General features: G+C 45.2%; 1 protein-coding gene across 3 annotated transcripts in view; it reads left to right on the top strand.

The window, feature by feature from the left end:
• LOC119960832 (collagen alpha-3(VI) chain) overlaps positions 1 to 22,125 on the top strand; it is a 105,789-nt gene that overhangs the window by 63,791 nt on the left and 19,873 nt on the right. For all 3 annotated transcript variants that reach the window (XM_038788430.1, XM_038788422.1, XM_038788438.1), the window contains 2 exons: positions 11,146 to 11,748; positions 14,640 to 15,248. In XM_038788430.1, coding sequence (XP_038644358.1) covers positions 11,146 to 11,748; positions 14,640 to 15,248 — 1,212 coding nt within the window. The remainder of the gene's footprint in view (positions 1 to 11,145; positions 11,749 to 14,639; positions 15,249 to 22,125) is intronic.

Raw genomic sequence — 22,125 nt, 5'->3', positions numbered from 1 at the left:
CTGCTACTGTCAGGCCTCTCCCGCCGACGTGGTTTAAACCACCTCTGGTGCCGGCGGGAGCAGGTGGCGCGAGCGGACCCCGGTGTCCTGGGGGGGGGGGGCGGTGGGGGGGGGGGGGGTCGCGGGGCGATCTGACCCTGGGGGCTGCTGCCACGGTGGCCTGGTCCGCGGTCGGGGCCCACCGATCGGCGGGCGGGCCTGTCCCGTGGGGCACTCTTTTTCTCCCGCCGCCACCACGGCCTCCACCATGGTGGAGGTGGAAGAGATCTCCTCCACCGCGCATGCGCCGGGGTGACGTCAGCAGCTGCTGACACTCCGGCGCATGCACGGACTCACGCCGACCGGCAAAGGCATTTCGGCCAGCCGTGGTGCCGGTTGGCGGGGCGCCAAAGACTGTTCGCGTCGGTCGGCGGGGGCGCCAACCACTCCGGCGTGGGCCTAGCCCCTAATGGTGCGGATATTCCGCACCTTTGGGGAAGCCCGACGCCGGAGTGGATCTCGCCACTTCGGTACGCAGGGACCCCCCCGCCCCGCCGGATGGGGCAGAATCCCGGCCCAGGTGTCACAATCTGTGGATGCAAGGTAGACCATTTAGGACTGAGATGAGGGGAAATGTTTTCACCCAGAGTGGTCGGCCTGTTGAGTTTGCCACCATAGATAGCTGTTGAGGCCAAAACACTGTGTATTTTCATTTTTTTTAACAAACAATTTTATTGAGGTATTTTAGACATATAGAAAAAGTGACATTGTACAGTACAAGAAAAAAGAAGTCAAGACACAAATTACATATTAAATATAGTGCAAACCACGGCTCTGTTCATGCACGGACCTGCCTCAATATCCCCCTACTCCACTCTACTCTACCCTTCCCCCCCCCCCCGCTGATGCTTACTCCTCTGCGAAGAAGCAGTTAGATTTAGCTCTTGATGCAGAGGGGATCAAAGGTTATCAGGGGAAGGCAGGATTAGGCTATGTAAATTAGATGATCAGCCATGATCATAACAAATGGTGGGGCAGGCTTGAAGGGCCGAATGGCCTACTCCTGCTCCTGTTTTCTATGTTTCTATGTAACCCTTGATTCCCTTACTGATTAAAAATCTGTCTATCTCAACCTTGAACATACTTAATGACCAAGCCTGTGCAGCCCTCTGCAATTTCTCCCCATTGCTGTTTTGTTCTGGGATTATCCCCTCTGGCCTTAGATTCTCCCACAGGAGGAAACAACCTCTCAGCATCTACCCTGTCAAGCCCCCTGTGTACCCTGTATGTCTTAATAAGGTTGCTTCTCATTCTTCTGAACTCCAATGAGCACAGGCCCAACTTCCTCAGCCTCTTCTCAAAGGAAAATCCCTGTATACCCAGGATCAACCTTGTGAACCTTCTCAGGACTGCCTCCAATGCTAATTTATCTTTCCTTCGATAAGGGGACCAAAACTGTTCACAGTTTTCCAGATGCGGTCTAACTAGTGCCTTGTATTGTTTTATCAAAACTTCCCTATTTTTATGCTCGTTGTGAAGGCCAACATGACATTTGCTTCCCAATTACCTGCTGAACTTACATGCTAGCTTTTTGTGATTCATGCACATGGACAGCCAAATCCCTCTGTACTGTAGATTTCTGCAAACTTTTTCCATTTAAATAATATTCAGCTTCTTTATTCTTCCACCAAAGTGCATAAATTCATAATTTCTTTCATTATATTTAATCTGTCAAGTTTTTTCCCACTAACTTAACCTGTCTATACCCCTCTGTAGACACTTTATGTCATCCTCATCACTTGTCTCTCCACCTATTTTTGTGTCTTCCGCAAACTTAGCAATAATATATTCGCTTCCCCCATCCAAGTCATTCATTTATATATTGTAAATAATTTTAGCCCCAACATTGATCCCTGTGACATTCCACTAGATACAGGTTGCGATCTGGAAGATGCGCCTCTTATCTCAACTCTCTGTCTTCTATTCAATAGCCAATTCTCTATCCATGCTAATATACTACCCTCAACACCATAAGTTCTTGTTTTATTAAGCAGCCTTTTATGTGGTACTTTATTCAACATGTTTTGGAAATGCAAGTATATTACATCTATTGATTTCTCTTTATTTATCCTGCTTGTTACTACCTCAAAGAAGTCTAATAAGATTGTCAGGTATGATTTCCCCTTCATGAAGCTATGTTGAATTTGCTTGATTGTATTGGCCCATAACCTCCTCAGAATCGAAATCTCTGGCAGATTGCCACTCTTGACAGACTTACCAATGTTAATATTCCAAAACCCCTGACCTGCCCAAGCTTCCTCACTCAGGCTGGGTGAGATAGGAGCAGTGAAGTGTGCCCTTGGCTGCAAGGGTGAGGAGTAACTGGGGCACAGATAGGAAAGAAGCACCCTCTTTTTATGGCTCTAATTGCCATAAAGGAAGTGTTTAAAGGGACAGTTTATGGGTAAGTGGTTCAGAAAATGGAGTGAGGGGTGCAGACAATGGGGAGGGGGAGCAGACTGGAGAGAATGAAGATGTTGGAAAGGGTAGGTTGATGTCGGGAGGGGCTGGGCCAGAGGGGGTGGTCGAACTGGATGTGGGAGGGGGTGGGGGTCGAATCTGAGAGGGTTTGGACTGGGTCACCCCGGGATGGGGGACCGGACCAGGAGGTGCCAATAGGAGGCGAGACCAGACTGCGCCGGGGGTGTGGGTGTTCATGTAAGATCATCCGGCAGGGGAAGGGGTATGGGTCTCGCCAGGGGTGGGGTTGTGTCGGGGGGGGGATCAGGTTGGGTGGAGAGGGAGGTCAGGTCAGGCCGGGATGGTGTGATGTGTCCTCTTGGGGGTTGTGCGTGTGGATGTTTTCTGTGCGAGGCTGGGTCGGGGTTTTCAAATAGTTACTCTGGAGTTAGAAGTGATGTTTTTCCTCTCACTCTTTCAGAGTAACTATCAGGATAAAACTGGTAGAACCATCCAAAGTTAGCAATTAAATTGCTTCTGTTGGGTGGTTCCCAGCCCAGCATAATTGTCCAGAGAAAGTTAGCACTTCTGGGCAATTGCCCGGTAAACCCTGATGTGGGAACTTCCGAAAGTGATCTCCACTGCAGAATTGGGGTACACCCTAAATGCGGCAGTGGGGAACCAGGGTGTTATGGGCCATTAAATATTTCTAAATGCTCTGCTATTACAACCTTTATAATACTCTTAACATTTTCCCAGTCACAGCTCTTAAGCTAACTGGCCCATAGTTACCAGTTTTTTTTGTCTCTCTCCTTTTCTGAATAAGGGTATTACATTGGCAATTTTCCAATCCTCTGGGACTTTTTCAGAATTTAAGGATCCTTGGAAGATTCCTACCAGTATATCCATAATTCTGTAGCTACTGCCTTTAATATCCTAGGATGCAACCCATCAGGGGACTTAGCGGCATTTAGCTCCATTCGATATCCTAGTATTCTTTTCTCTACTGTTAGATATTGCATTTATTTTCTCCCTACCTTTGCCCTTTTCTTACTTAGTATTTTAGGAATGCTATTAGTGTCTTCTACTGTAAAGGCTGCGCAGAATATTTATTTAACTCCTCTGCCATTTCCTGGTTTCCCATTATTATTTCCCAGTCTCATTCTCTGAGGGGCTTATATTCACTTTGGCCTCTCTCTTCCTTTCCATATATTTAAAGAAGCTCTTTCTGTCTGTTTCTATATTACCTGCTCATTTACCCTCATAGTTTATCTTCTCCTTATACTTTATCTTCTCCTTCTTTAATGTTTTGGCCATCTTTTGTTGGTTTTTATAACTTTCCCATTTCTCTGACTTACCACGAATCTTTGCAACATGGGGCTGGTTTAGCACAGTGGACTAAACAGCTGGCTTGTAATGCAGAACAAGGCGGCAGCGCGGATTCAATTCCCGTACCGACCTCTCCAAACAGGCGCCACAATGTGGCGACTAGGGGCTTTTCAAAGTAACTTCATTAAAGCCACTTGTGACAATAAGTGATTATTATTAGCATTGTATGTTTTTCTTTCAGTTTAATACTATCCGTAACTTTCTTGGTTTACCATGGTTTATCTATCCCCTTCCTCAATGGAATATATCTTTGTCGTGAGTCATAAACTATTTTCATAAATGTCTGCCATTGATGATCAACCGTCTCTTCTGTTAAACTCCTTTCCCAGTCCACTCCAGCAATTCTGCCCTCATGCCTTTGTAATTACCCTTATTTAAGTTTAGCACAGTTGTTTCTGACCCAGGTTTCTCACTCTCAAACTGAATGTTAAATTCTACCATACTGTTTCCCAGGGGATCTTTTGCTCTGAGATTGTTTATCCAACCTGCCTCATTACACATTACCACAGGCAAAACAGCTTAATTCCTGGTTGAATCCACAACATACTGTTCTAGGAAACTCCTGAACATAAGAACATAAGAACTAGGAGCAGGAGTAGGCCATCTGGCCCCTCGAGCCTGCTCCGCCATTCAATTAGATCATGGCTGATCTTTTGTGGACTCAGCTCCACTTTCCGGCCCGAACACCATAACCCTTAATCCCTTTATTCTTCAAAAAACTATCTATCTTTACCTTAAAAACATTTCATGAAGGAGCCTCAACTGCTTCACTGGGCAAGGAATTCCATAGATTCACAACCCTTTGGGTGAAGAAGTTCCTCCTAAACTCAGTCCTAAATCTACTTCCCCTTATTTTGAGGCTATGTCCCCTAGTTCTGCTTTCACCCGCCAGTGGAAACAACCTGCCCACATCTACCCTATCTATTCCCTTCATAATTTTAAATGTTTCTATAAGATCCCCCCAATCCTTCTAAATTCCAATGAGTACAGTCCCAGTCTACTCAACCTCTCCTCATAATCCAACCCCTTCAGCTCTGGGATTAACCTAGTGAATCTCCTCTGCACACCCTCCAGTGCCAGTATGTCCTTTCTCAAGTAAGGAGACCAAAACTGAACACAATACTCCAGATGTAGCCTCACTAACACCTTATACAATTGCAACATAACCTCCCTAGTCTTAAACTCCATCTCTCTAGCAATGAAGGACAAAATTCCATTTGCCTTCTTAATCACCTGTTGCACCTGTAAACCAACTTTCTGTGTCTCATGCACTAGCACACCCAGGTCTCTCTGCACAGCGCATGCTTTAATATTTTATCGTTTAAATAATAATCCCGTTTTCTATTATTCCTACCAAAATGAATAACCTCACATTTGTCAACATTGTATTCCATCTGCCAGACCCTAGCCCATTCACTTAACCTATCCAAATCCCTCTGCAGACTTCCAGTATCCTCTGCACTTTTTGCTTTACCACTCATCTTAGTGTCATCTGCAAACTTGGACACATTGCCCTTGGTCCCCAACTCCAAATCATCTATGTAAATTGTGAACAATTGTGGGCCCAACACGGATCCCTGAGGGACACCACTATCTACTGATTGCCAACCCGAGAAACACCCATTAATCCCCACTCTTTGCTTTCTATTAATTAATCAATCTTCTATCCATGCTACTACTTTACCCTTAATGCCATGCATCTTTATTTTATTCAGCAACCTTTTGTGTGGCACCTTGTCAAAGGCTTTCTGGAAATCCAGATATACCACATCCATTGGCTCCCCGTTATCTACTACACTGGTAATGTCCTCAAAACATTCCACTAAATTAGTTAGGCATGACCTGCTCTTTATGAGCCCATGCTGCGTCTGCCCAATGGGACAATTTCTATCCAGATGCCTCGCAATTTCTTCCTTGATGATAGATTCCAGCATCTTCCCTACTACCGAAGTTAAGCTTACTGGCCTATAATTCCCTGCTCTCTGCCTACCTCCTTTTTTAAACAGTGGTGTCACGTTTGCTAATTTCCAATCCACCGGGACCACCCCAGAGTCTAGTGAATTTTGGTAAATCATCTTTAGTGCATCTGCAATTTCCTTAGCCATCACTTTTAACACTCTGAGATGCATTCCATCAGGGCCAGGAGACATGTCTACCTTTAGCCCCATTAGCTTGCCTATCACTACCTCCTTAGTGATAACAATCCTCTCAAGGTCATCACCTGTCATAGCCTCATTTCTATCAGTCACTGGCATGTTATTTGTGTCTTCCACTGTGAAGACCGACCTAAAAAACCTGTTCAGTTCCTCAGCCATTTCCTCATCTCTCATTATTAAATCTCCCTTCTCATCCTCTAAAGGGCCAATATTTCCCTTAGCCACTCTTTTTTGTTTTATATATTTGTAAAAACTTTTACTGTCTGTTTTTATATTCTGAGCAAGTTTATTCTCATACTCTATCTTACTCTTCTTTATAGCTTTTTTAGTAGCTTTCTGTTGCCCCCTAACGATTTCCCAGTCCTCTAGTCTCCCACCAATCTTTGCCACTTTATATGCTTTTTCCTTCAATTTGATACTCTCGCTTATTTCCTTAGATAGCCACGGTCGATTTTCCCTCTTTCTACCGTCCTTCCTTTTTGTTGGTATAACCTTTGCTAAGCACTGTGAAAAATCGCTTGGAAGGTTCTCCACTGTTCCTCAACTGTTCCACCATAAAGTCTTTGCTCCCAGTCTACCTTAGCTAGTTCTTCTCTCATCCCCTTGTAATCTCCTTTGTTTAAACACAAAACACTAGTATTTGATTTTACTTTCTCACCCTCCATCTGTATTTTAAATTCCACCATATTGTGATCGCTCCTTCCGAGAGGATCCCTAACTATGAGATCATGAATCAATCCTGTCTCATTATACAGGACAAGATCTAGGACCGCTTGTTCCCTCGTAGGTTCCATTACATACTGTTCTAGGACACTATCGCGGATACATTCTATAAACTCCTCCTCAAGGTTGCCTTGACCGACCTGGTTAAACCAATCGACATGTAGATTAAAATCCCCCATGATAACTGCTGTACGACTTCTACATGCACCAGTTATAAATTATTCCTGATGGCTACCTGCCAATTTGATTTTCCAAATCCACTTGAAGATGAAAGTCATCCATGATTAATGTTGCCTTTTTAACAATTCCTCATTATTTCCTGATTGATTCTCTATCCTAAAGTATAGCTACTGTTTGGTGGTCCAGAGACTACTTCCACCAGTGGGGGGGAGGGGGGGGGGAGAGGCCGGCTCGCCGGTGGGCCCTGATCGTGAGCCAGACCCCATCGGAGGCCCGCCCCGCTGATGGAGCCCCCTTCCCCCCCCTCCCCCCCACAGGCGCCCCCCCGACCGTTCGCGCAGAGTTCCCGCCGGCAGCCACCAGGGGTGAACGGTGCCGGCAGGACTCTGTCATATCCGCGCGGCCACTCGGCCCATGCGGGCCAGAGAATCGGCATTCCAGCGGCCCGCAACCGGAGTCGCGCCAAACGTGCCGGTGCAAATGGCACTGATTCTCTGCACCTCGGAGAATCGTGCGCCGGCGTCGGGGTGTTGTGGCACGGTTGCGCCGATTCTCCGGCCCGGCACGGGGCTCGAAGAATCGCCCCCATAGCGTCTACATCCTCCAATTCAAGATAATCATACTTGCAATCGTACTTATTTAATCTTGAACAAAGCTAGCCCAGCACCTTTCCTTCCTGCCTGTCCTTACGAAAAGTCACAAACTTTGAATATTTAGTTCCCAGCTTTGATCTCCTTGTAATCACGTCTCTGTGATTGGATCCAAAATTGACTGAGTAGCAGGAAGCAGAGGTTGATGGTCAAGAGATGTTTTTCTGACTGGAAGCCTGTGTCCAGTGGAGTCCTGTAGGGATTAGTGTTGTGGCCCCAGCTGTTTGTGGTTTATGTAAGTGATTTAGACTTGAATGTATGAGAGTTTGCGGATTATACAAAAAGTGATGGGGAGACAAATAATGAGGAGGAAGGATAGCCTTCGATTACAGCAGGATATAGACAGGCTGGTCAGATGGGTTGATTAGTGGCTGTTGGATTCAACAATTATAGAGGGAGGTCCTTTAAAATATTAGCTACAATGATTCTTGAAAATTACTGAATTTGCAGAAATATGAGTAAGTTATAATCGTTTGAATAATGTCCATGACTGTCTCAAATGTTACGAATAATGTACTACTCGTCCGATATGATATGATATGAAAGGTACATTCGACAAGCTTGAAACAATATTGTAACTGAGACCAGACGTGACGTCGAGAGTTTGAACGTGGGACAAAACTCATGGGACAATTAATTAATTTGGAGTAATTGATTAATGCCTGATTAATCAATCGGCTGTTAAGTGATTGACACTTTTCTGAACAAATCAAGAGGGTCTCAGCTGAGAATGAGAACCAATGAAACTAAGTAAGGGGCTAAACCCAGATAAGGGGCGGGAATCTCCGTGCCCCCCCCCCCCCCCCCACCCCACCCCCCCCGCAGGGACGGAGAATCGCGTGAATCCTGCCGCGCCGCTGGCTGCCGAATACTCCGGTGCCGGTTTTCGGGCGGGGATGGGGATCGCGGTGCGTCGGTCGGGGGCTGTTGGCAGCGGCCTCCCCAGCAATTCTCCGGGCCCCGATGGGCCGAGCAGCCACCCATTTCCGGCCAGTCCCGCCATTGTGAAATGGACATTGTCCATCCTGGTGGGACCTGCCTTGTCGGCTGTCTAGCGGGGTCCTCGGGGGATGCGGGGGGGGGGGGTGCACGGAGGGATCCGGTCCCGGGGTGTCCCCCATGGTGGCCTGGCCCGCGATCGGGGCCCACCGATCTGCGGGTGGGCCTGTGCCGTGGGGGCACTTTCTCCCTCCGCGCCGGCCTCTGTAAGACTCCGCCATGGCCGGTGCGGAGAAGAAACTCCCTGCGAATGCGCAGGAAACACGCCGGAGGTTCTGCGCATGTGACAGAACACGCTGGCCGTCCTGCGCACGCAGCAACACACGCAGCAGCCCTTCAGTGCCGGTTGGCGTGGCGCCAACCCCTCTAGCGCCGACCTAGCCCCTGGAAGTGTGCAGGATTCCGCAACTTTCGGGCGGACCGACGCCAGAGTGGTTTGCGCCGCTCTTGGTGCCGGGACGGGCCGTCCCGTCAATTGCGGGAGAATCCCGCCCCTCGATTCCCTTAAGAATGTGATCCATCTAACTGATTAGCAGAGAAATTATAGCCTTCGGAGAATAAACATTAGTTTTAAAGGCCTTTGTTGAAATGACTTTTAATTTTGTGAATCTGACATCACTTTTATCTTGAAGTTTTTGTTTCTACTTGTTGGTGCCTCAAGGACATTTCGAGAGACACGGGATAAAGCATTTTCAATTAAGTTTGTGTGAATGTCCCAAAATGTATTCTTAAGAAATAAACTTTGCTTTACACTCATTCAACCGGACTAACTTATCTATGAGAGAGAGGAATAAGATGAACCTTACTGTGGCAAATGGAATTCAATCTGGATAAGTGTGAGGTGTTGCAATTGAGCAGAACAAACAAAGCGAGGGAATACATGATAAACTGCAGGACCTGGAAATCACCGAGGATCAGAGGGATCTTGGTGTGCATGTACACTGGTACCTTAAGGTAGCAGGTGGATACAGTGGTTAAGAAGGCATATGGTATACTTGCCTTTATTAGCAGAGGCATAGAGTTTAAGAGCCGGGTGGCTATGCTGGAACTTTAGAAAGTGTTGGTTAGGCCCCAGCTGGAGTATTGTGTGCTGTTCTGGAATCAACATTATAGCAGGAATGTGACAGCACTGGTAAGGATGCAGAGGAGACTTACTGGGATGTTGCCTGAGCTGGAGAATTTTAGCTATGAAGAGAGATTGGATAGACTGGACTTGTTTTCCGTTAAATGAGGGGGGTCATGATTAAGATGTATAAAATTATGAGGGGCATAGATAGAATAGACAGGAAAAAACTTTTCCCCTTGATGGAGGGTTCAGTGACCGGGGGCATAGATTTAAAGTAAGTGGCAGGAGGTTTAGAGGGGATGTGAGGAAAATCCTTTTTACCCAGAGGGTGGTGGGGGTTTGTAAATCACAGCCTCAATGTGTGGTGGAGGCAGAGATCCTCATAACATGGAAGAAGTATTTGGATGTGTACTTGCGATGCCAAGACATACAAGGTTATGGGCCAAGTGCTAGAAAATGGGATTAGAATAGTTAGCTGGTTGTTTTTGACTGGCGCAGAAACATTGAGCCTTGGGGCCTTTTCTGTGCTGTGGATCTCTATGACTCTATAATATCTTTAAGTTCATCCCCATAAACATCAATTTGTGCCGTTAAATAATTTAGTTTGTGCTGAATACTATGTGCACTTAAGTAAAGAACCATTTATTTTGTCTTTTTACCCTTTATTCCCTCTTTGACCCTAATTGTTGCTGTTTTATTTTGTTTGTACACTCTGTTCCTTCCTGTCACACTCTGGGTATAATTAATGCCGCAATATCCTTTTACCTTATAAGCCCCTACTCCCAGAACAAATCGAGTGAGTCCCGTGTTTTGGGAAGGTCTAGTTGTATTTGGGAACAAGGGTGGGATGAGGTGGTGTCTCTTTTGGCCTCATCTTCTCTTCTTGCTCACTTTATCTGGCGGGAAAGCTGCACTGCCGTTGGACTTTGCTCTGTTTAAAGAAGCATTCTGCTGACCTGAGGCCTGCTCAGAAATGCAAGTTGGAATTGAACACTTTGAGAATGGGCCGAAGTCAAATAATAATGTGAAACAGCTAAAGAGATGCCCTGTTTTCCAGTTAGTGTTACACTGGATCTGAGAATGTGATCTAACAGCTACAAGAGGTTAGTTCTGATGATGGTTTGGCGAGGCATTGGTACTTTTAAGTCCCTGCTTGCTTGGACTCCATTGAGTGAGTTGAGTTAAAATCAGGTCCTGTGGTAGGAGTCAGCAGAAAACCATTGATGGAATACAGATCTGCTGAATATAAAGTGCATGAGGTCAGAAGAAATAGCAGCTTTCCCCAAAATACCAATAGACTTCAAGTCATAGCGTAGATGACAAATGATTTAATTCTTGAGTAAATTAACATGAGCAACACTTGTCTACCTGACAGTGCCTAAAATGTTGAGACTTTTAGAATTATCTCTGTACCTTCAGAGGTAAATCCAAGGTCTTTTTCAAATCTAATATGCAGAGCAAACTGCGCTTTTATTTTACAGAACTTCCAAATATGTGTTACTAAATGACAATAATTGTGTATTTCATTTGGTAATCATAACAGAAATGGACAAGAGAGATATCGTGTTCCTTGTTGATGGATCACATAATGTTGGAAGAAGAAATTTAGCTGCTATCCGTGACTTTATTACAAGAATAGTTACTGCGTTTGACATTGGAAGTGATGGGGTGCGAATAGGCCTGGTACAGTACAGTGATGTTGCAGAAGTCGAATTCTTTCTAAACACCTACTCATCAAAAAATGAAGTTCTCTCTCATGTAAGAAGACTCACGCAAAGAGGTGGCGCAGTTCTCAAGACTGGAAAAGCACTGAACTATGTACTTAAATACCTTTTTACCAAATATTCAGGAAGCAGACAAGAGGAAGGTGTTCCCCAGTTTCTGGTACTTATTACTGGTGGAAAATCGAGAGATGATGTGAAACTGCCATCTGATGCCCTGTTACAAGCTGGTGTTACAACGTTAGTCATTGGAGTGCAGAATGTGATCAAACAGCTACAGGAGGTTAGTTCAGACCCCAGTTTAGCTTTTGGAGTGAAAGAGTTCCCTTATCTCCCAGATATCCAGCAGGAAGTACTTTTACCTTTGTCAACACTAACTGGTGTGAGGAAAGCTACTGAACGGCTGACAGACCCAACAACCGAAGGTAACTGCATTTTGAATGACAATGTTTTGACTAATTTGTCTTATACTGCGATGCATTTATCAGAAAAACTTGGCTTTGAACAATCTTCTCTCCTCTCTGAATACGCGAACATCATTTATATTTATTTTCACCCCAGCATTATAGAAAAGCAATGTTATTTTTTCTGGACAGTAAGAATTCTCACAACACCAGGTTAAAGTCCAACAGGTTTGTTTCAAATCACTTGCTTTCAGAGCACTGCTCCTTCCTCAGGTGAATGAAGAGGTAGGTTCCAGAAATATATATATATATATAGACAAAGTCAAAGATGCAAGACAATGCTTTGAATGCGAGCGTTTGCAGCTAATTAAGTCTTTACAGATCCAGAGAGTGGGGTAATCCCAGGTCAAAGAGATCTCTTTTTCTAGAGAGATTGTTACATGAGTTTATCAGAAGATTATAGTATCACAGCATGGTGCACTCTGAAATGCACACAGAAGCAAGTTACAAAATGCCTTTATGTTGGTTTCCTTGTACAATAGCAGCACACAACAGTTTTTTTTTTACCTTTTTCCATTTTTATTGCTCTCCTGTAGGCGAAGGAGGCAATTATGGCTTTGTGTGGTTGTGTAAAATGGGTGATGGTGATTCATTCACTCTCACCCATTTCACACTATCACACAAAATCAAAATTACTCCTGCACAGTCCTGCTGAGATTCTGTTTGCCCCCTGTTCGATACATTTTCATGGGTTTTCATGTTGCAATGAATCATGTGTGAATCTGGATAGTCCATGCCAGTCAGCTACCTATCTGGTAAACACATCAAAGCACAGCTCCGACCTGCCCTCACCTGATCCTCACATATATGTACATTCCATTATGAGTTATTGCACCAGGGGCAGGAATTTTGGCTGCTTTTTCTCAGCTCTAACCTAGCATTGCTGAGCCAATTGTAGTCAGCCATTACTGTAACTAATCAAGATCAATGAACACAACACAGAGCAGATTTGGAATCCTAAACCTTCCTGAACCCTGGGTTTCATGTGGTGCATTTTCCATCTTGAACGATTCAAATGGATAACATTTTGGTTTGCCAGTGATTAACTGGGGGATAGTTTCTGTAACACAGCAATCAATCAGATTAATGGTTACTTCTGGAGTAGTGGAGAGTGTCCTAAGATTCCTCAGCTGATTCATTGAATGCCTCTCCTTTATAAATCTGGTTTGGTATTGAGTATGTATTATTTGGCAAACATCTACCAATATCCAACAATGGAAGAAGTGAAGCCCCTCACAATTATTAAAAAACACTAACTCACTCTACTTTTCATCTGAAATATTTCATCCACAAGTCCACAAAAATGGTTGAAGTACACATGTTGCAGGAATGAGCACTGAGATCGAGATCACAAGCTCACGTGCTCTGTTACTCAGTTTTTATTTACAGATCAGAAATGTAATTAGCCACATATCAATTCCCAATTAACCTGACATTCCTAGTGATGAATATATTGGAGAAGACTGGTTTAGTGTCTACTTGGGCAATTACTCTTGTTCCTTGTAACGATAACATCATATTTGCTGTATTGGAGTTTTCCCACAGCAAGAACAGTAGAACCTTGGGAAAGAATTACATTCCTGAAATATGAATGGCTCATTTTTCATAGATAGAAGCAAGGTTGTGTCATCCAGGAGGGAGAACACCAGTCTGCACCTTTGATTATCACAGCAAAAGTAAAACAACAGACTCATGATTATCACAGCAAAAGTAAAACAATTATCCTTTTCCACCTGCAAGCCCCAACCCCCTGCTGCATCCGTTACAGTTTGTTTTCTTTCTGCCCAGATTGTGGTCTGAACCTATTTGTGCTGTTTGCATCAAAAGGCTTTCGCCGCAACTTATTCTATCCTAGAATCATTGGCAGAATGAGCGGAGCATGGTCATAGCTTATGCAGCAGTAAATCTACACTCTCAAAATGCAGACCTCAGAATGCAAAGTGGGATGGCACGGTGGCACAGTGGTTAGGTGGCACAGTGCCTCACAGCACCCGAGACCCGGGTTCAATTCTGGTGTTGGGTGACTGTTGGAGTTTGCCCTTTCTCCCCCTTGTCTGCGTGTGTTTCCTCCAGGTGCTTTGGTTTCTTCCCACAGTCCAAAGATGTGCAGGTTAGGTGGATTGGCCATGCTAAATTGCCCTTTAATGTCTAGGGATGTATAGGTTAGGTGAGTTATAGCGTTAGGGCAGGGGAGTTGGCCCAGGTAGGGTGCTCTTTCAGAGGGTCAGTGCAGACTTGATGGGCCGAATAGCTTCCTTCCGCACTATAGGGATTCTATGATAATTAAGGCTGGAACAGATTGGATAGGATTGGGTGTGGGTAGTAAGGTTCGCTGATCGACGTATCTCAAATTTTGCCGAAAGTGTCACACAATTTCACTGGCAATAGCAATTTGGAACAATGAAAAGATGCAGTCTGTGATTCAGTGAGGTACATAAACGTATATCAACTTGAAAACTCAATAGAGCATTACTCCTAAAGTCTCTTTATAATCTGTCATGTACCATCAATTGGACTCAAGACACGATTAGGATCCGAACTATGGCTTTAATCAGCTAGTTGTTAGCCCGGTGGTCAACTACAGAGAAAGGCCGACCGCCGGGAACTCTGGGTACTTATACCCCGCCTCGGAGGCGGGGTCTAATTGCCTCTCGACCAATTAGTGAGCAGTCACATGACTAGTCCCAGCCAATCGGATGAGAGGCACATGACCAGACAGAGCCAATGGGAAATCCATGCTCTGCACCAATGGCAGTGCTCACATTCATACCACCACAATCTGTAAAGATCCTGCATTTCATTTATAGAGATTATAAATACTTGTTTGTATTTTCTGTGTTTACTTGTAACAGAAACTGAGAAGAAAGATATTGTGTTCTTAATTGATGGATCATTTCATACTGGAGACACAAATTTACCAGCTATTCGTGCCTTTGTCACAAGAATAATTGAGACCTTTGATATTGGAAGTGATCGAGTGCGAGTCGGCCTGGTACAGTATAGTGATATTGCAGAACCTGAGTTCTTTCTAAACACCTACTCATCAAAGGATGACCTTATCTCTGAAGTAAACAGACTCCGACTGAGAGGCGGTACTGTGCTCAACACTGGAGCAGCACTGAATTATGTCCATAAATATATTTTTACAAAATATTCAGGAAGCAGGAAAGAGGAAGGTGTGCCGCAGTTCCTGATATTACTTACTGGTGGAAGATCAAGAGATGATATCAAAAAGCCATCAAATACTCTGCTACGATCTGGTGTGATGACTTTAGTCATCGGCGCTGAGAATGCCATAAAAGAACAACTACAACAGATTGCTTTGGCGCCCAGCTTGGTTTACACTTTGGATGAATTTACTTCTCTTCCAGAGATACAACAGGATCTGCTGTTACCATTGTCAACTCTAACTGGTGTACAGAAAATCGTGTCTGAAATGCCGACAGTGAAGACTACTGAAGGTATGACTTGGCAGTTTGATGAAAATACTTTGCAATGTTATAAATGAATAGGAATCCTTAGGTTGCGAACAGGTTCTACTCACAGAACACCTCTTTGTTATTCAGTTGCAAACAACAAATTATATTGCCATCCATCCACTAAGTGTGTATAATTTTCGAGAGATTGTAAGAGGGTTTTGTCAACTGATCATGGTGTCACACCATGGTCCTTGCAAAACTGCATGAAAAAGGCAAGTTACAAGTGTCAATAGATGAGGGATTTTATATAATACATGTGTGTAAATCTGCTCTTCAGTCCTGTAGATTGTGGGGCAGATTCAGTGCGATCAGTGCTTTGAGGTGAGATTCTGCAACTGTTGATTGAAATTGATCAGTTAGTGAATATAACGTGAAGCTGCTTTGCCAGTTTTTCTTATGCAAAGGGGCTGCTGTAATTATCAGGTCTATCCGAAAGCAGCTGTTCTTAAAGGGACTGCTTCACTTCAAGGCAGCTATGTTCTGGCTCCAGGAAATTACTAAATTAGCAATGGAAAAGAGATGTGGGAAAATGGCCAGGACTAGCCATTTTATTGAAAAAAGTTTTAGTATTCTGTTGCAAGAAGTATTGCAGAGGACAGTAGCCACTCTGCTACATGGAAGCAAGATGGCAGGAGGTAACTCAACCAGTCAGTGCCTTCTCCACAGAATGTGCCATGGGGTAAATGAAGATCATTTTCTTCAGGCTGAGGAAAGATTAAGTCTGACTACAATCTGTCGACTTAAATTAAGTCTTTGTGCTTAACATGTAGGTCACAAAGCTGCATTTCAAACATGGTGGAGCATCAACAAACAAACATGAGAAGCATTGAGACAACCTTTCAGACTCTTTACATCTAGAATCATAGAAGCACACAGCACAGAAGGAGTCGAGTTGTGCCTGTCTCAGATCTTTCAAAAAACTATCTAATTCCTGTATCACACTCCTCTGCTCCTCCTCCATAGCCATAAAACAATATTGAAAGGTTACGGCTTAGAAAGAGACCATTCCGCCCATCATGCTTGCTCCAGCTGAAGAAACTAGCCGCCCATTCTAATCCCACTTTCCTGCACCTTGCGGGTCACATCCAGGTGTAGATCCAAGGTAGAGCAGTTGATGTTGTATACATGGATTTTAGAAAGGCATTTGAAAAGGTTCCCCATGGTCGGCTCATGAAAAAGTAAGGAGGTGTGGGATCGAGGGAAATTTTGCCAATTAGATAAGTATCTGGCTATCACATAGAAGACAGAGGGTGGTGGTGGATGGAAAATTTTCAGACTGGAGACCAGTTACCAGCGGTGTACCACAGGGATCAGTGCTGGGTCCTCTGCTATTTGTGATTTTTAATCAATGACTTGGAGGAGGGGGCTGAAGGGTGGGTCAGTAAATTTGCTGATGACACCAAGATTGGCGGAGTAGTGGATGAGGTGAAGGGCTGTTGTAGGCTGCAAAGAGACATTGATAGGATGCAGAGCTGGGCCGAAAAATGGCAGATGGAGTTTAACCCTGATAAGTGCGAGGTGATTCATTTTGGTAGAAAAAATTTGAATGCGGATTACAGGGTCAACAGCAGGGTTCTGAAGAATGTGGAGGAAAAGAGAGATCTTGGGGTTCATGTCCACAGATCTCTGAAGGTTGCCACTCAAGTGGATAGAGCCATGCAAAAGGCCTATAGTGTGTTAGCTTTTATTAACAGGGGGCTTGAGTTTAAGAGCCGCAGGATTATGCTGCAACTATACATGACCCTAATAAGACTACATTTGGAGTATTGTGTGCAGTTCTGGTCACCTCATTATAGGAAGGATGTGGAAGCATTGGAAAGGGTGCAAAGGAGATTTACCAGAATGCTGCCTGGTTTGCAGGATAGATCTTATGAGGAAAGGTTGAGGGAGCTAGGGCTTTTCTCTTTGGAGTGGAGGAGGATGAGAAGCGACTTAATAGAGGTTTATAAGATGATGAGGGGGATAGGTAGAGTGGACGTTCAGAAACTATTTCCTCGGGTGGATGTAGCTGTTACAAGGGGGCATAATTATAAGGTTCAGGGTGGGAGATATCGGAGGGATGTCCGAGGTAGATTCTTTACTCAGAGAGTGGTTAGGGTGTGGAATGGACTGCCTGCTGTGATAGTGGAGTCGGACACTTTAGGAACTTTCAAGCGGTTATTGGATAGGCACATGGAGCACACCAGAATAACAGTGAGTGGGATAGCTTGATTTTGGTTTCGGACAATGCTCGGCACAACATCAAGGGCCGAAGGCCTGTTCTGTGCTGTACTGTTCTATGTCTATGTCAGGAGGGAGCGCTTTAGATTTCTGGGATACTGGGACTGGCTCTGGGGGAAATGTCACCTGTGCAATCCGGACATGTTGCACCTGAACAGAGCTGGGACTGAATACCTTGTGTTTTACTGGTGTTGGTGGGAGGGCTTTAAACTAACACGGCAGGGGTGTCGGAATCAAGAGGAAATATTAGAGAGGAATCCCAGGATGCACAAAATGTTGGGAGGGAAGAAAACACTAGTATAGAGAATAGTAAGTTAAAAAGTGAAGTCGGAATAAGGGAACAAGAAACAACGTCTAAATCAGGGTTATTCCCGGCCCTCGGTCACTGTCCGTGTGGAGCTTGCACATTCTCCCCGTGTCTGCGTGGGTTTCACCCCCACAACCAAAAGATGTGCAAGTTAGGTGGATTCGCCACGCTAAATTGCCCCTTAACTGGAAAAAATAATTGGGCACTCTAAATTTTAAAAAAATATCAGGGTTATGTGCATGTATGTGAATACTTGGAGTATAGCAACTAAGGTTATTGAGTGACAGGCTCAGATTACATTGTGGAAATACAGGGCACAATTCTGCCAAAAACGTTCAAAGTGTGGTCTCCAGCGGGAAACGAAGTGTGGTTCCCACTGGGTAGTTTAGTGCAATCCAGATCGCAATCCAATCACACTGAGAAATGTTATTTTGAGGGTGAGGTGAACTGTGCCCCGAATGAGGTGTATGGGACCTGAAGATGCCAGCAGGTCCAGCTCCTCAGAGATCAGGGCACATTTTAAAAGGATAAACCAATCATAGATGAACGCTCCATGTCCTCTCCCCCTCCCACTTTGCCATCAACCCCCTTCCCCTTCACGTCAGCTACGGCCATCCCCCAATTGCCAGTAACAGCGCTCCCCTCCCCCCTCCAGATGAACAGCACCCTGCCATGGGGCATAAAATGCTCCCCGTTGAGGCTCTTCCTCCCCTCAGGCCCCGCCCCTTGGCAGTGCCAACTGGAACTTTGGCAGTGCCAAACTCACTTTCTCAAATTGTCACTGCCAGAGTGCCGGGATGTCTCCAACCATCCACGGGCTACAATGGCCAGGAAGGCCCTGGCATGGTCATCATATCTGCTCTCCATTTGTGGAGACCAGCAGTGATTTATGCCGGCTTCATGCGGCGCGGCAGGTAGGAGATTTGCAGGAGCTGGGAAAATCTGGTTCATAACAGATCCTGCATATCCAAATGAGGATTTAAATATGATAATCTGGTTCAAGCCCAGTGAGACAGTGAAACAGAATACACCAGCTGGAGTGGGCCAGGAGCTTTGGAAACTGTTTGGTGAGCGACACAAATTCAGTTTCGGTCCTCTCCTGGAATCCTCCAACATAACAGGATTTTCATCCGGTGTAATGCAGCCAGAGAATCACCTCCATGATGTTGTGACAATAACAGAGTCCTGGCTCAAGGAAGTGCAAAACCAGGTGTTAAATATCCCTCGTTGTGGGCAGCACGGTGGCGCAGTGATAGCACTGCAGTCTCATGGTGCTGATGTCCCAGGTTCAATCCTGGCTCTGGGTCACTGTCTGTGTGGAGTTTGCACATTCTCCCCGTGTTTGCGTGGGTTTCGCCCCCACAACCCAAAGATGTGCAGGATAGGTGGATTGGCCACACTAAATTGCCCCTTAATTGGAAAAAATGAATTGGGTGCTCTAAATTTTTAAAAAATATATCCCTCGTTGTAAGGTATTCAGAAAGGATAGGAAAGGAAGCAAATTGGTAGTATTGTTGAAGGAGAGTATTGCAGTGCTGGAGAAAGAAGATGTCCCGTGGTATCAAGGACAGAATCAATTTGGTTAGAGCTAAGGGACAAAAAAGACGTAATAACATTATTTGGTGCAGTTTATAGACCATCAACTAGTGAAAAGGAAATGGAGGAACAAATCTGCTGGAAACTACAGAGTGATCAAACATTATAGAGCCGTTATAATGGGAGACTTTCATTATCCAAATGACAGTGGTAGAGGAAAGGGCGGAGAGGGACAAATGTACTTAGTTTGGCGTTTCGGAACATTTTCTACAGCAGTTTGTGTCCACTGCAACAAAAAAAGCTGCACTGTTGAGTTTTCTTGGAAATAAGGTGAGCCAAGTAGATAAGTGGGGGAACATTTAGGAGGCACTGGTCATTGCATCGTAAGGTGTACGATGATGATAGAAAAGGAAAATAGGCAATCCAGAGTAATTAACTGGGGGAGAGCTGACTTCAATGGGGAAAGAACAGTGCTGGGCCGGTTAGACTGGAACAAAAGATTGGTGGGAAAAACTGTAGCTGAACAATGGGCTACCTTCAAAGCAGGAATGGTTTAAAAGAGAAAGTTAGGGCAAACAATTCCAGAGCTGCATGGATGAAAAAGGCGATAGAAATAAAGATAAGGAAGAAAACATTTGTTTATGACAGATTGCAGAGGGAAAATACAGTTGAGAATCAAGAGAGATACAGAAAGTTTAGAGGGGAAGTGAAAAGGCTCATTAGAGATGTGAAGAGAGATTATGGGAAAAGACCGGCAGCCTTTATAAAGGGAATTCTAAAGTCTTCTATCGGCACATGAATAGTAAAATGGTGGTAAAAGGAGTAAGGTCAATGAGGGATTTAAAAGTGAATTTCCACATTGGGGCTGAGGGCATGACTGAGAAATAAATACTCTGCATCCATCTTTGCCAAGGAGGTAGATCCAACCCAGGACCCAGACAAGGAAACATGTTAGAAGGGTACAAAATGGATACAAAGAAAGTGTTGTGTAGACTGTTTGTACTGAAAGTTGACAGGTCACCAGGGCTGGATGAGATATATCCAAGGATATTGAAGAAAGTGAGAATGGAAATTGAAGGGGCTCTAAGTTTTTTCTAGACTCCGAGGAGGTGCCAGAGGATTGGAAAATTGCAAATGTTACACCCTTGTTCAAAAAAGATGGTCAGTATAGCTCCAGCAATTACAGTTTATCTTGCGTGGTGGGCAAGTTTCTAGAAAGGTAGCAGATAAAGTTCAACGCGGTGAAGTGTGAAGTGATGCAATTTGGTAGGAAGAGAGTGAAGAGGCAATATGAAATAAGGGGTAAAATTCCAAAAGGGGTGCAGGGGCAGAGGGGGTTGGGTACATATTTACATAGATTATTGAAGGTGGAAGGACAGGTGGAGAGAGAGAGCTTAATAAAACATATAGTATTCTCGACTTTATTAAATGGAGTGCTCTTTCCAAGGGCCGGTGTAGACTCGATGGGCTGAATGGCCTCCTTCTGCACTGAAAATTCTATGATTCCTCCTCCCCAATGTTCAATGGTAACCAACTCTCGGAAGTGCATAATAAACAGGCCCCATGAATTGTGAGACCCTTCCTTCATCCCCTCAGCTGAGACTTCACCTTCCCGAGAATCAAAGAAATTCAAGTAGGTCCCACACCCCGCCAAGCCGTGTCACAGGATTGAGAAGCTGACCTCCACCCCAACAGGACCTGCCTCTGGGCAATCAGCGAGGCGGAGGCTAACATTTGCCCTCGCACCCATCTGCCGCCCGAGCTGGTCCGATCCCTCAAAAAGCTTCTGGGATCCCTTGTTCCAAGTTCACGAGCACTACCCCTGAGATGGCCCTGAAAAACCTCCCTCCAACAAACCCCTCACATTCCACGCAACTATCCTAATGGGGGGTCTCTCACCCCCACACGCCCCTCCTAACCACCATCCTCATAACTCCAGGACCTGCCATTGGGTTTGGCCAGCCCCGTCCCATTGTTACCATCAAGCCCTTCCCCCTCCCCAGAATCCTCCCATCCACCTCCTCTCAAAAACACCTCACCCAGGATCGGACCCCTCCCCCAACTTTTCACACCTCCTAGGCCCATCGAAACCTGTTCTACCAGGCTCTGATGGCCGCAGCCCCTCCCCCCACCACACTCCTATTCACTGGCCAGCTTGAGGTAGTCAATGTGGAGGCGCCTGCCCAGGCCTCACTCCCTCCAATCCCCTCCCCCCTGCCTGGTCCTAGGAAAACAAAGAAATCCCCTTCAACACACAACCCCAGTGTAAACACACAAACCCCAAAGAACCATCATTGCAAAAGAAAATCCCAACTCTTACCTTGCCCATATAGGCAACTTCAACTCATTTAGCACATATAACAAGTGCAGTAGTGAGAAATAGAGCTAAATACCCTCTTCCACTCCCTTTACCCTCAGCCCAAGACCAATCCTCAGTCCCATTTCTCACTTCTGCCCCAGTCCTTCTGCCTTCACAAACACCTCCGCCGCTCCCATCATCTCGAAATAAAAGTCTTTGGAGTGGTAGGTCACTCTCAACTTAGCTGGGTACACTATGACGAACTGAACACTGCTGTTATGCAGTGCCGTCTTCATTCGGTCAAAGGCTGTCCACCTCCTCACCAACTCCACAGTAAAGTCTTGGTATATACATATACCAGCTCCAGTCCACTGCACCTCACGGTTCTGCTTTGCCCAACACAAGACGCTCTCCTTCGTGCGGTACCTACGGAAACAAATAATCACTGCTCTTGGTGGCTCATTCCCCTTTGGTTTAGGCCTCCATGCCCTATGAGC

This window comes from Scyliorhinus canicula, chromosome 2, assembly GCF_902713615.1.
Source record: "Scyliorhinus canicula chromosome 2, sScyCan1.1, whole genome shotgun sequence".
NCBI classification, from domain to species: domain Eukaryota; kingdom Metazoa; phylum Chordata; class Chondrichthyes; order Carcharhiniformes; family Scyliorhinidae; genus Scyliorhinus; species Scyliorhinus canicula.
The sequence above is the reverse complement of the archived record's forward strand: the minus strand, read 5'-3'. Positions and strand labels throughout refer to the sequence as shown.